At 36.7% G+C, this 15118-nt stretch overlaps 1 protein-coding gene across 1 annotated transcript in view; it reads right to left on the reverse strand.

The window, feature by feature from the left end:
- Positions 1 to 10563: 10563 nt before the first annotated feature.
- Positions 10564 to 15118, reverse strand: part of LOC132154916 (cadherin-7-like) — a 54820-nt gene continuing 50265 nt past the window's right edge. The window contains exon 11 of the mRNA XM_059563641.1: positions 10564 to 12389. Coding sequence (XP_059419624.1) covers positions 11881 to 12389 — 509 coding nt within the window. The 3' untranslated portion in view covers positions 10564 to 11880. The remainder of the gene's footprint in view (positions 12390 to 15118) is intronic.

Here is a 15118-nt window from a genome sequence, read left to right on the forward strand (position 1 = left end):
CTTTTTTAGTTTGATTCACACTATCAAATATAATGTAAAAAATAAATAAATAAAAACAGTTAATAACTTTTAAAATATTTCCAGAGATGTGTGATGATATTTATTCATCAAAAGATTGCAAATGTATGCAGTAAGGCTGCCAGCTGCACATTGAAAAACAGATAATCCTGTCAGTAACAGCATATTGTCTCAGCTTTAGAGTGATGAAAAAATGTGAATATATATGAAGAGTTCAGATGCAAAAGCCTCTAAGTGCCATCTGAAATGTTCTTCAAAAATGAGCATTTTTATAAGGCTCCTGTGTGTATGTTCAGTAATTTTTACTTTAATGGAAAAGAATGGGTTCTGTTGATTGCCAATTAAGTGTAATAACTGAACATAAACATAGGAGCCTGAGAAATTTTAAAACGACACTTATATACTTTTGCATCTGAACTCTTCATATATATATATCCAACCACAGCCCATAAGATTTATAACAGAGGCAGTCAGGTTTAGATTTTTTATCTGTTGGTATTTGATAGAATCTATGATGCCATGCATCTGAACAAGACTTCCATACGGTGGCCCAGTGGTGCACAACACAACGACATTAAAAAAGCAAACATAAGCTTACAACACAACGACATTAAGCCACAACACAAATACATTAAGCCACAACACAAAGACATTAACCCACAACACAATGAAATTCTCACAACACAACGAAATTAAGCCACAACACAATGAAATTCTCACAACACAACGAAATTAAGCCACAACACAACGAAATTCTCACAACACAACGAAATTCTCACAACACAAATACATTAAGACACAACACAACGGAAATGCTCCCGACCACTAGGGGGCAGTTGGTCTGCAGAAACGGGCAATAGACTACGTATTTCCTGTGAAATCTCAGTGCGAAAAAAAGGTTCCTGTCTTTATTCTGCCGTAGTGTGAGTGCATTACCAGCTGCAAACTTTTATCCATAAACGATGAATATTAAATCTTATTTATACATTTTGCTATAATACAACATATTAAGTATACCACAGCAATATAATTATTTAATGAAGAGTTCCATAAACATCTGTGAGGGTGGTTAACACAGCTATTGCTGTGACCCGTTTTGTGAGGCTCCTCAAAGGTTTTTCACACTTCTCCCCTGGATGTAGAAACTCGAAATAAGTGGATTCAAATTAGTAATGTAAGATTTAAGGATTTCAACATCACTTCTGATACTTCAGTCTGCAGGCGCCTCTTCAAGAATGACAACAGCATGCGAATCTACACTAGGTAAGATCTAAACTATATTAACGAGCACAATGTAGGCCTATTGTGAATTTTTTAATTGTCATTATTTATTTTTTGTCGCTGTGGTTGCCTGTTTGTTTAAAAAACCTCTTCCGTGGATCAAGGCAATGCGTGTTAATAGATGATTAACCCAAAAATAAAAAAATAAAGCTGTCATCATATACTCAACATTATGTCGCTGTAAACCCATATGGCTTGCTTTGTTCATTGGCATACAGAAATGTTGTAAATAATGTTACCGTCAGTCAGCTATCTAGATAGACCCCACAGAATAAATTCAGCACAGTTTAGAATGACACGAGGGAGAATAAGCTAAAACCCCAGCTAAAATCTTTTTACAGACCTACCTTTTTTCCACTTGTATGTCAATACATTATACATTTTAAGTATCCTTCAGGTTCAGTGTAGGCAAACAAACTTTTTACATTGTTTGGTGTGTATTTTCTGAAAACATGTCTCATCCAATCTAGATTTGAGAAGTAGATCCATTTAATGGCCTTTTGGAGAGTTATTGAACCTGCATTCCACATGGTTCGTGTGACCAGAGCAAGGACAGCTAAAGTGAGGAGAGAAGTTGCAATGGTAAATATTGATATTGTACTGTTTGTGACAGAGAAAGAAAATGTTATATTTATTTTCACTTTTTGATGCACATGTTACATGCATGTATCATAATTATTTAACATTTATTTTGACAGTGTCAGTCTCTGCAGCCCTTCGATGAGTTCCCCCTCTTCATGGTCCACCTTTCAGTCGATCTTCCACAGAGAGATCTGGCCTTACACAAGAAACTTGGGATGGATTCATTTGGTTTTATTTGTACACACTACAATAAAAAATGTAAATTAAATATTATCTAAGTGCAAATATATGTAACTTTAATATGTTTTCTTGCTCACCAGTGTAATGTAAACATGTAAATATCCACACTTAAATTTTTGAAACTTTGATACAGTTTTAATAGTTATGTAAAATACAAATACTAATAACTATGACAGTGTAATGGTGTGTTACTATATTTTTATAACACTACTATATTTATAACACTTCTGCCACTTGGAGGACTCATAGGTCAGGCAGATCACTGGTGACATCACTGTAAACATTCTCCTGAGATGAAAAACAAAGGTATAGTGTAAATTGACCATTAAGAAAAAATTACAAGTTGCATGCATAATGAATAGAGCCATAATCATTATGATTGTGTTTTTGTCTTTTTTCTGTTAGGGCTAAACAAATAGGCATGTTATACATTATGAATAAAAGCAAGATATGAAAAGATGATGTATCAATATTAGACACTTTCCTCCTACCTTAACCACTCAGCGAGTTTCCTCTCTTGAAAACAGGACCACCATCCCACTGACAGGACCTGGCTTGACTCTCTAGGCATACCAATGGGGCGTGTTAATATTATTAATTAAAGTTTATTATGTCATACACTAAAGAATTTGATAATTCTCTTACTTACCATTGTTCTAGGTTTGTGCCAGCTCTGCTCCCTTCAGTGCAGCTCTGTACAGGAGGAACTGCACTGATTCTCAGTTCTGAATAGTGTGCTGTCTGCTACAGTGCTGCAACAGTATGGATGGGAGTCCGTTAAAACAATCTGTGAAGATAATAACATTGGTTTACATATTTAATTGATTTCAGATACATTTTAAATTATTTTCAGTTGCATTTTAAATTATTACAAAGTAAATTACTCTATATTTAAAATAAATTATGACAATAATTAATATTTTATATAATGTTACAAACATGCCAATAGACTGTAAAGAGAACAGTAATATTTCAAAGGATGTCCCTATCTACTCTTAACCATTTCTGATCTTGTTTGCTTTTTACTGAATAGCTTTATCATGCTTGTGTTGGGGATCCCTGGAAAACTGCTATATAAATGTAAACAATTAATTCAAGCTTCAGTTTACAGATAATACAATTTGAAAATATAACAATAACTGTCAGACTAAAGCCCCGTTCACACAATGAATGATAACTATTAAGATAACGATAGAGTCCACAGCAGTGAACGATATAATCTGTTTATTCTAAGCACGCACAAGCTCGTCCGCTGCTTTACATTCTTGAGCTCGTTATAGCAGGATTCTGATTGGCTGTCAATGTTTTTAATCGTTCATCAGCTGGAAAAAATATAGTTCTTAAAGTGATTCCAATGATATTGTTTCTCTATATCTTTATCATTATAGCTGTGGTGTGGACTCTTTTTTTTAAATAGTGAGAACGATTTTTAAAACTAAATATCTTTATCGTTTTCTTAATAGTTTGGTGTGAATGGTCCTTTAAGATTTATTACGATACATGGCAATCTAAAAATGGCAACAGTATTTAAAATACTTTATATGTAGTGAAGAAGTTCCTATCACACCAAACACCTATCAACGTGGATTACCGGGAGTCCTGCTGTTATTTCTACTATCTCTTACCAGTTATAAAAAGATGAGGTGGACGGAGTTTAAAGCTAAACTAACTTAGCCCTGCTATTTTTGAGCTGATCAAGTCAGTGCAGCAGCGTTATCCAGCCTTATTAGCTAGATTTGCTAGAAGACGATAGAACAATACTCACCCTAAAGTTGTTGATGTAACGTTAACTTGAAACGTTTAATGCCCTTCTCCGCGCGATGAAATTCATTTACAGTCATCAGGGGAAGTTCTTGTAAGATGAAAAATCTTCTCCTCTTGTCAATTTGAAAGCTCTACGGAAAGAGAAATGGATTCCCGCACAGCACCGGATTTAAATAAGCCCCCTGAGGAAAAACATTGTGTACAAGAGCAGAGCTAAACGGTCCAAATTAAAAATATTATCAATTTACTTTTTTGCTCGATTCATGAATCGATACATTAAGATTATCAGGATATCAAAACATTTAATAAAAACACGTTTTCATTTAAAAATCGATTACACATATTAAGTTACACATACGTCTTGATGAAATATCGGTGTTTAACTTTCAACACTGCCCCCTAGTGGTCAGGAGCACTTCCGTTGTGTTGTGGCTTAATTTCGTTGTGTTGTGGCTTAATTTCGTTGTGTTGTGGCTTAATTTCATTGTGTTGTGGCTTAATGTATTTGGGTTGTGGCTTGATTTCGTTGTGTTGTGGCTTAATTTCGTTGTGTTGTGAGAATTTTGTTGTGTTGTGAGAATTTCATTGTGTTGTGGCTTAATGTATTTGTGTTGTGGCTTAATGTCGTTGTGTTGTGAGCTTATGTTTGCTTTTTTAATGTCGTTGTGTTGTGCACTAATGGGCCACTGTACTTCCAGGACCTTCGGCAGAAAAATAGCCCCTCAACATTCAAGATCCAGTAGTGCATTGGGGTACTTTATAACACTGTTTGTTTGTACTAAACCCATCTGGTGGATTTGCAGCCAAAAAGCTCTTTTTTTTTTAGTTTCATCCGACCATAGAATCCAGTGCCATCTGAAGTTCCAGTCGTGTCTGACAACTTAATATTCTGGAGTTTGTTTTTGGATGAGTGAAGAGAATATTTATTGAAACCCCATCCGAACAACATGTGGTGATGAAGGGGCTGTTTGATATATTTTTTAAGACTTTTTGACCCCAAGACTCAACTATTATTTGCGATTCTCCAGCTGTGATCCTTGGAGAGTCTCTGGCCACTCAAACTCTCCTCCTCACTGTACATTAGAACAATATAGACACATGTCCTCTTCCAGGCAGATGTGTAACATCTTTAGTTGATTGGAACCTCTTAATTATTGATGGTGGATGTTCCCTGATGGTGGACATTGGGATTTTCAATGCTTTAGCTCTTTTCTTGCAGCCACTTTCTATTTCGTGAAGCTCAACATTCTTGTACTGCATATCAGAACCATATTCTTTGGTTTACTTCTTGTTCCTTGATGGAAGATTAAGGGAATTTAGCCTTTGTGTTTATCATATTTATAATCCAGTTGAACAGGAAGCCATGGTCAGACAATTCTATGCTTCTAGTCACCCTGGTGTGCTCAGAGATATTTTACTCATAACAATTTCTAGAGTGCCAATAATTGTGGTCATTTTTGGGATAAACATTTATTTCATAATGTAAGTTTCCCTCCACTTTCAGTTGTTTTATGTCAATGAAAGATTACAATTTTGTGAATTTTTTGAATAAAAGATCAAAAAGATAATGCAGATTTATTTACACAGCTGCCTTTACTCATATTTACTAAGGGTTCCAATATTAGTAAATGCCACTATATATATATATATATATATATATATATATATATATATATATATATATATATATATATATATGTATATATATATTGTTTTATGTTAGAAAATGTGAAAAGTCAAACCACTGTGAATGATCTACAGAGTTCAGTAGCTCTGAAAGGAATCAAGGTGCACCAGTCAATCACATAATGAATTCCGCACAATGCTGACCTCTATATAGAAAAGTGGCACAAAAGGCACCATTACAAGCACATCTGGAGATTTTTAAAAGCATAACAGAGACTCCATCGCAAAATTGGGTAAAGATTTCATGGTTAGATCACACCAAGATAGAGCTTTCCAACCAAAATTCAACAGATGCATGTGGTGCTAATATAACACTGCCCACACCTCCAAAAAGCACCATATCTTCAGAGAAGTGTGCTGCTGGTGGTGCATCATGATTCGAGACTGATTTTTTATAAGCAGGACTGGGCATCTTGTTAAAATAAAGAGAACAATATATGGTGCAAAATGTAGAAAAATTTGGATACGTATTCAGCCTGCTAAAATTCATGAGTGTTTTTCAGCAGGACAAAAGGGCAAAATTAACATTGGAGGGGGTAAAGAACAAAAATATTCAATGTTTAAATGGGCAGGCAAAGCCCTGTTCTCACTCCAGTTGAGGATCTGTCACATTACCTGAAAATTGCAGAGCACAAGCATCATCCAACCAATTTGAACAAGCAAATCTGGCTGTAAGAAAGGCTGAAATAGCGCTTGACAGCACACAGCTGTCAACTGCTGCAAAAGTATATTAAATGTGCTTTTTATAAAGTGTTTTTTTGTTCTTTTTTTATTTTACATTAAACTATTTTGTTATATATGCTGTATACTGAAGACAAAGCACTGTAAAGAAAGCAACTAAGAGAAAGAGCAACACAAAGGAGAGGTTTTTATGTACAGTATGTGTATATTTGACTGTTTTGAAGAATCAACACTTTAAAGCGGAGCAGCACAGTCATCCTGAGGTCAGTTCAAAGCAAATCAAATGTGCATGGGACTACAGCATACTACATTAAACATACACAAGCCACAGAGACGACACTCAACCCAGGGCTCAGCTTTAGAGGACAAATCCACGATAATGTCAATATATGACTTGAAAATAGCAGTCTGCACCTGGCAGCTCTGCATTTGTCCAGCTCTAGATGTGCCTGATTGTGAATAGAGATCTAAGACGTGCTCTTTAAAATTATCGATCAGAACACAATTAGAAGAGCCCTTAAAGGCTTTGCATATCTATCTTACATATTTTTAAAATTATTATTATAAACTCTTTTTATATTATTACGTAAGTTTCAAATCCAGGATGTTTTCATAACATTTGTGAATTCTTCGCTAACCTTTTTCTTGGTTTAAAACAGCCATTGCTTGCATAATTATCCTGGCTGTTTTAATGAGTTTTCCACTGGCTTGAAGTGGTAATTGGATTTTTCTTGGAGCAATCTTGTTAAATGCATAAAATCGTATATTTAATTTAGAGAGGAAATCGATGGCAAAGTGAGTGTCAGTGGCAGCGCTTGTGCCGTTGTGAACATACAATGAGTGCCGCTGAGGAATAGGGAGGCAATATATCAACACACACACTAACATCTCGTTACTGTAATGAAAGCTGTAAATCCAAAGCGTGAGCTTTATAAGTGTTTCATGGGAACCATATAAGCAAGAATCGGATATTCTGTTGTGTTAGCGAGACTTTATTAATGTTGTTAATTTTCAAAATGGACTGCAAATTTTTCACGGAAAGCCTAGAGCCATCATATTTTAGTCAAACAAGAACAGACATTTCCAGTCAATATTGCTGAGCTCTGTCTCTCTGACATTTGTGTCTGTCAAACTGATTTAAAATCTGTGAGGGCAGTGAGTTGGAAAGCTGATGTGGTTTGATTTAAAGCTGCAAACACCTTCCAAGTGCTGCGTGAAGATGACGTGCTGGTAGCTGTGCTCTTTCAGGTCCAAGTTCAGCTGAGTCCAGGCACCTTAAAAGACCTCAAGAAATCAAAATGAGTGATGTGAGTTTGCTGTGAGGTTGCCTAAATGATGACAAAATTCACATTTAAATTTAGCGTCTGTCCAATTTGTACCTTTATTAGTATGAGTTATTTAGGTTCTCATAGATATATCTCTCATGTAAGGCATGTATGATTACTGCAACATGAGTATGTTTTAAGGATTATGGATTGGAGGATTATTATTATCTGACACCTGTGCATAAGATTCTTCAAAAAATGCTGTAGGCTACATTTTCTGACAGTATGCAAATTTGGACACTGCTATGGTTTTTGGCTGACATAGCCAAAGCCCACTGAGTGTGACGGACAGGTTCTAGAAGTAAAAATCCCATTCATTTTCTAAATAGGGAATTGATTTTGAAAGTTAACTTATAAATCATTAAAGACAGACTTACTTTGAGCTACAAAATGGTTATTTGGTGGCATAGACTTTTGTTCAAGCCATCAATCCACATTATTTCAACTACATATTCAACAGAGGAATTTCAGATGAAAAATGACAATGTCCATGATTCTGCAAAGAAATCTCAATGAAACTGCAACAAAGAATCACACCAAAATAAACATTAAGCGCCTACGCACTCCCATGAAGCTTTGCAAATGATGCAGATTTTCTCAGTGTACTTAAATATTTGTATACAGTATATGCATATTTTAAAATAAACAAATATATTGTTACTATAGGAAATCAGCATCTTCAAAAGATGTATTTCTCCATTGTTTTACATTTTATGTCTTCATGGGGTTGTAGGTATTTCCCTTATTAAAAACATTGAGGACAGACTTAAAACTTTTCGTTAAATTCTCAAATACTTTTTTTGGCTTCAAATCACAATATATAATGTTGTGAATCACACTGTATAAAATGTTTTTTTTTTTTTTTTTTAGTTCATGGCTTGTAATTGAAAAAAGAAAAAAAAAAAGAAAAAAAAAAACTTCTGGAACCAAGGCAGCTTAATAAGTGGGCAGGCACTCCTGCACTCTGTTTGCTATATATATATGTTTGCTGTTTATATATAAAAAAGGCCATGTCTGTCAGTATGCCTCACTCAAACTTCCTGTTTCATAAGAAAAACATCACAGGAAAGGAAACTGTGCTCGTCAAGACATTTAATGCTATAAGTGCCATTTCAGAACTGCTTTTTAAATCGTGCTAATCAACTGAGGAGAAAGTAAGGACTACTTCTGTGGCATTAAACTCATTTTCTAAGTCATATTAATTTAAGTAATCAGCCACTGGACTGAAGTTGTCATTAATCAGACTTTTGAATCACTCAGTAACTGAGCAGCTGAAATGTCCTCGCACTGTACTCTCAACGAAACAATATCAATTATTTGATTAAAAATTATACACAGAAATTGAAGTGGTTTCCTTTGCAAACATGAATATGTCCCTCTGTACACCAAGTCTTTGAGAATATCAGGTCATTGATTGTCTGCAACATGAAAAATAAGCATTCCTTTAGACAAATCCGGGCATTCACTCTCAGCCTGACACCAAGTTCACATTACTGAATGAAAATATGTATGAAGTCATAAAGAAAAAGACATAACTCAATGTGAAGTAAATAAAAAAGAAACAGAGGACAGGATGAGAGGGCTTTCTATTGAGATCTGTTCTTATAATTATTCTAAATAAATGATGAATGTCTGCTTGAGATCTCGAAACTGTGAACGGATGAGTTTTCTTTTCAGTGTGTTTTATTAAGCTCCATTGCTTTTGCCAGCCACTTGTAACAAGCCCAGCATTCCTCTCATGTGCCTTATGAGATCATTTCCAAATAACGTCCGTAATCTCGAACCAAACAGCAACCAGTTTGGAAAAGTAAACAGAATCAAACTCATGAAAAGAAAAGGCGACATTGATTTTCAGTCCCTTTGATATATGTGTTATAGAGTCTCGTGTCTGTAAAGAGAACAGTGATGGGGTGACCCTATCCTCCTTTGTTTGCATTATCTGCTCGCTGCACTGACTTGCTTAATTAAAACTGTATTTATTATTACTTAGTGCCAAGTCAAACGAGATTTCAATTGCCCTTTTAGTTTTCATTTAGCGAGCCAGTTAACAAATAATTACATTTGCTTTCTGATAGCAGCTTCCCTCTAATGATCACAGACAGTATTCTCAGTCTTTATTACCATTAATCTGATAAACAAACAAAATGACAAGTTATCACTCGCGTTGAAAGCCAAATCCATTATTGACGGCATAAAATGATCACTTTATAATCATCCGGACTGGAAAAAAAGACAAAATATCCTATTGAATTCAAATCAAATTTATATCTCCGACTTTGACAGGCACAACAACAGTTGATACTGAGCGCATGTGAACAAAGTGACAAATTGAAACCGTGTATTGTTTGGACACTGAGATTCAATCTCCAAACATTTATGCCATCTGAAAAACAGTTTACAGCATCTATCAGAGTGCCAGAATTTGTAGGGGAAGAAACCAAAATGGAGCATGTTTCATGACTCAGAAAAGATCACAGCTATCTCACACTGCCATAGCGCAGACCAGGCTGCAACAGGCATTCGTGGAAAAACTGCCATCTTAACACGTCAAGCTGTGTAAGAGTCCAACAGAGAGACTAGACTCAGTTTAAACACACTCATTGCAGGGATCTAACTAGCCCAGGCAAGACAATTTATAGCCTAAGCTTCACGTCCGACCGTGTTGTAACACACCCGCTCTTTGATGCGCAGTCTTATATCTGGATGTATGTTTGCATTCACTTACTGAATCATCAATCTCCTCTCTTGGAGGCTAATTTAGCAAAGGCCTTTTAAATGCTCTGACAAGCCTTGTGTCATTCATCAAACTCAAGGCTCCATTGGCTCTCTCGGCTAGCCTTGATTACACAACATGTCTGTGTGCAAACAACCCTGTTCCACAAACAAAAGCAGCCACTTTAGTAGTAAGGTCTCCACATCAAAATATGCACCACCATCTGGCAGTCCAAATGAATGGAAGCAGTCATGAGGAAATGGCCACAATGTATGCTGCAATTAATGTGCTTTATTACAAAAGTCTGTACAAAATGTCTTCCCAGCTTTAGGATTGAGCATGTGTTACTGTCATTTCATATCGATACAATTCAAAATCATGATAATAACCTGTCGGACAACAGCTAAACATTGAATATACTGTAGTAGTAGTAGTAAGGTCTGTGTTGTCCGTATGTTATACACCATTTCACACGTTGCCAGATATTATTTAGGGTAATGTCTTTACATTCTTTTTTCTCTTACAGTTTGCAACTCAGACTCAAACTGACAACAGGCCTGCTTTAAAACAAACAGCTCTCACAAGATATTCAGCAAGAAAAAAAAAACTGTACATGGGACAGCATAAAGCACTACAAAAACATTTTGCCGCTTTGAGTTTCTCCGCTGAGACTGAGGTTTTTGAAGAGAGGAATAGGTTTAATACAAAAGACTCCCCTTCAAACGCTCACTGTCATAAGGGATCTCTCTACAAACTTACAAAATAACATCTCAAAATAACTCGGGTTGACAGCCTCAACTGAAAGGCAAGTAATATACATTTTCAACGATTAAATCCACTCCGACCTGTCCTGCTTGATACATCAAAATCTATTCACTATGAGTTTGACTTGTATTTTGGTCGGTGGAACTGCAGGGTACTTCAGAAGGTGTGATAGCGATGCGCCTCGACCCAAATTTTGGCACGGAACTAAGGCCTGATAACAAACGTTAAGCACCGTTAATTTTATTTTTTTTTTTACAAAGCAACAGCTGCAGTTCCTTGCAAGGCAATGCATTTGGAAAAGATATCAGTGTACTTGTTTGCTGAATTTATATTGACTTTTTTTTCCAAGAGCCTATGAGTCATAGAAACATCTGATAGAACAGAAACATTGATCTTTCTTGCATCACTGCAGCATGGCTAGCTGGATGACACTGTTCTCATTTATAACCATGGGGAGAGCACTTCAAATTTCTCTTTGAAACGATTGGTGTTCCTGGACCAGCCCACATGGCCCTGCCGTCCACTGCCTATTATTCTCTTGGGCCTGAAGATCGCTCTTTGGGTGCTTGCAACCACACCCCAAGTCCAGACTTGGCAGCTAACTACAATTTAAATAGAAGTGCTTCAGACTCGAATCTCCACCGTCTATTCGTTATCAAAACTGCTGCTCTCTGCAGATATAACTTCCCCCTGTGCATTGAATGTTACCATTTTTTTGCTCCCCTCTTCTGTCAAGCATCAATGAGTCAGTGGTATTCTCTTGATCATTGTTCATTTCCATTATGCCCTTGATTGAGCAGACCTTGGCAGGAAGTTTAATCCCGGCTAGGAGGAGAATATATTGCTGCTGTCGCCGTGGCCGTACAGGTCGGCTAGCTTCCTGAAGCGAGGTCCCCAGTCACTAAGATAGTCATAGTTCTGCTCCGAGTCTGTGCTCAGGGAGTCTAGGGAACTAAGGGATTCAGCCACTGAGCCACTGCCCTCAAAAGCATATGTCTGCAGGGAGTCATAGGGAGGAGCAGAAGGATCCACATCGGCGTCCTTCAGGCGGTCCCATATAAACTCCCGGAAAATCCCGTTGTCTGGGGTGATTTTGTAAGGGGGAGGGCGGGAGCAATAAAGGGTAGGCACCTCCGGGGTGACGTCTCGGCGTGCTTTGCTGTCTCTCAGTGCATTGAGATTTCGCAAAGCCACCATGTCAAAGGCCTCTGTGTCTTCTTCACCTCCGCCTTCATCATCGTAGCGCACAATGTTCTCCCGCACATCCCGGTCTTCATCCAAGATCAGAGGTTCCTTCTTCCTCCTCCTCATTGTCACAATCAGCAGCACCAGCACTGCAAATCAAAGCCAAAAGAATCACACGTTAGTAGTATAAGCAAACCAGAGCTACCGCCAGCGACATGATATGTTAGCTTTACAGAGGCAATACACATTGTATACACTATTGTTCAAACATTTTTTGTTTGAGACTTTTGTTGTTGTTGTTGTTAAAGAAAATCAATATTTTTTTTTATAAAAAGGGATGCATTAAACTGATCAAAAGTGATATTAAACACATTTAAAATGTTAGGAAAGGTTTGTATACATACAAATCATAAATGTATTTTATTTTATAATATTATAATAATATATATTATTATATTATAATAATATTTCATAATATTACTGTTTTTTATAAAAAGAAATTAAAAAATGCAGCCTTTTCTGAGCAGAAAGTGGCAACGACAATTCTGTCAAGAAACATTTTTTTTAACCATATGATGACATAATACATATTATTTACTGTATACTCTTTTTATAATAGTATATATAGTAAAATAGTGTGTGTGTGTGTGTGTGTGTGTGTGTGTGTGTGTGTGTGTGTTTAAATCATAATATTATATGCTTTATAATACGGTAACATACTATTGTGTAATATAATAATATGCATGTTGTTTACTGCCTATAGCATATTTACTAATAGTATACATAATTTGTTTTTATTATTACTATTATAGTTAATTTATATATACATTGTTATTGTCTGATTTTTTGAAGTTGTTAGAAAAAACTAAGACTGTTTTATTGGTTTTACAAGAAAATTCAATTTAAGTTTTGCTTCAAAATGTCATGAAAAAAAAGAAGCAAAATTCAAGGCCACTTCTCTGAAAGTGCATTTATTGCTAGTTCTGTTAGTTTCCACCAGACTATTGGGGAGTAATAGCTGCAAAGTGCTGTTTACACCTCAAGCAAATAGTAATTACGGTTTAACAATTTGCTAACAATGCGAACAAGAAACCCCTTTTATATGGGAGTAGAATGTTTAATAAATTGCTTCAATACAGATTCATGTACTTGTCACCGTAAACAACAATTCCATGAAATATCAGGGACCAGGAAAGATTTAGAGGCACCAAAGCTTTAAAACACACACACACACACACACACACACACACCCTTTCAAGCAGTCCATTTACCCTCCATTCAAGATAAGCGAAGACATAAAAGGTGCAGAATCAGATAGCATTCGACCATGACTGTATCTCAACGATATTTATGACACTGGACCAAAATATCACTTTCTCATTGTTTTCCACTCTATAGACCAATTCTGCCTCAAGGCCTGACACTTTAAGCTACAACATGAAAGATAAGCTGAATTATCTCTACAGTTCAATTAGGGCAGATCTGGTACATTAGTTTTATCAATAAGTTCATCAGACTGGGTAGTAGTGATTTTAATAACACTGCTGACAAGAGGTGTTTCATCATGGGAGGTGCTCCTGGGAGCAGGAGGTGTTAAAGGAGTAACAGACTGATCTAATCTTATCCTGCATATTTGTTTACAACGGTTATTAAGCGTACAGACCCTTATCCGCGCTCAAAAACACATTTGTGGCTGAGATTTAAACGTATGCTAGCACTTTTTTCTTCTCACTCTGTGCTCTGTCATGTGTGAACATAAGCAAACAGACAGAGCTGAACACATAGATGCACGAAGAGGGAGATTTAGAGCAGGATGTGTGCTGTAAATATGGGGCTTTAACGACCACTTGCTTCCTTCCCACTCATACACAAGCTGCCTATTATGAAAAAGGCCATCATTAAATCCTTTTAATGAATGCGGCATATGCCTACTGTACATATAAATCCGTCTGAAAATATCACCCCGGCCTGAAAGCACAGACCCCGTATACAAGCACATCAAAACTATCAACATGACTACACCATCACACAAAAAGCATGTGTCTCGGCGATTCAAACTGGGGATCAAATGCATGGAGAAAGATGGCATGAAAGAGATGGAGAAATTCTGTCAATACAAAAAGAGTGCATAGCGATAAATAACTTACATAAGACACATGCACAAAAAAAGGGAAATAAATAAATTTTTTGTGGTGTGTGGAATGCAAAAACCAATCCTCCATGTTGCCGCTCTCAGACCATGAATGCGAGGGATCTTACAGTGCAGCCACAACACAGTCCTCCCACGGGAGTCTATCTCTCTCTCTCTCAATGTAGATAGCGCATATGTGTATTTGGCTGCCAATACCAAGCTCGAGGGGGAGGGAAGGGAGCAAAAAAAGTAGGGAGAGAGAAAGAGGAGGTGTAAGTGGGAGCAGGCTGAAGTGAGAGAGAGAAAGATAGAGTGGAGGGAAAAGGGAGGCAAACGTCTAATGATCCATCCTTCAGGCCTGCTACAGTGAGTGTGAAATATGATGCCAAAGTCTCATACTTCATCCTCAGGCCTAGTGTCATTTTGCAGGGGCAGACAAGCTGGGCGAGTGGGCTGGCGAGGCAACGGCTGCTCGTGTACAGTCATAATCACGGTACACATACACACCGGGAATGATATAAACAAAAGCAAAGCCAATACTGGCCTTAAATTCAAGAGCAACATTCTTACACTGGGGTTAATGGTGAAAACAAAGAAACTACTATACAACTGAAGATAACCAAATAGAAAAAATACAAATCTGTCATCGTTTACTCAACCTCTTTTCTTTCTAAAACCCCCTTTTTATTTTCTTTTTTCTGTGGAACACAAAAGGATATCTAAAGCAGAATGTCCAAGCTGATTTTT

This window comes from Carassius carassius, chromosome 12, assembly GCF_963082965.1.
Source record: "Carassius carassius chromosome 12, fCarCar2.1, whole genome shotgun sequence".
Taxonomy (NCBI): Eukaryota; Metazoa; Chordata; class Actinopteri; order Cypriniformes; family Cyprinidae; genus Carassius; species Carassius carassius.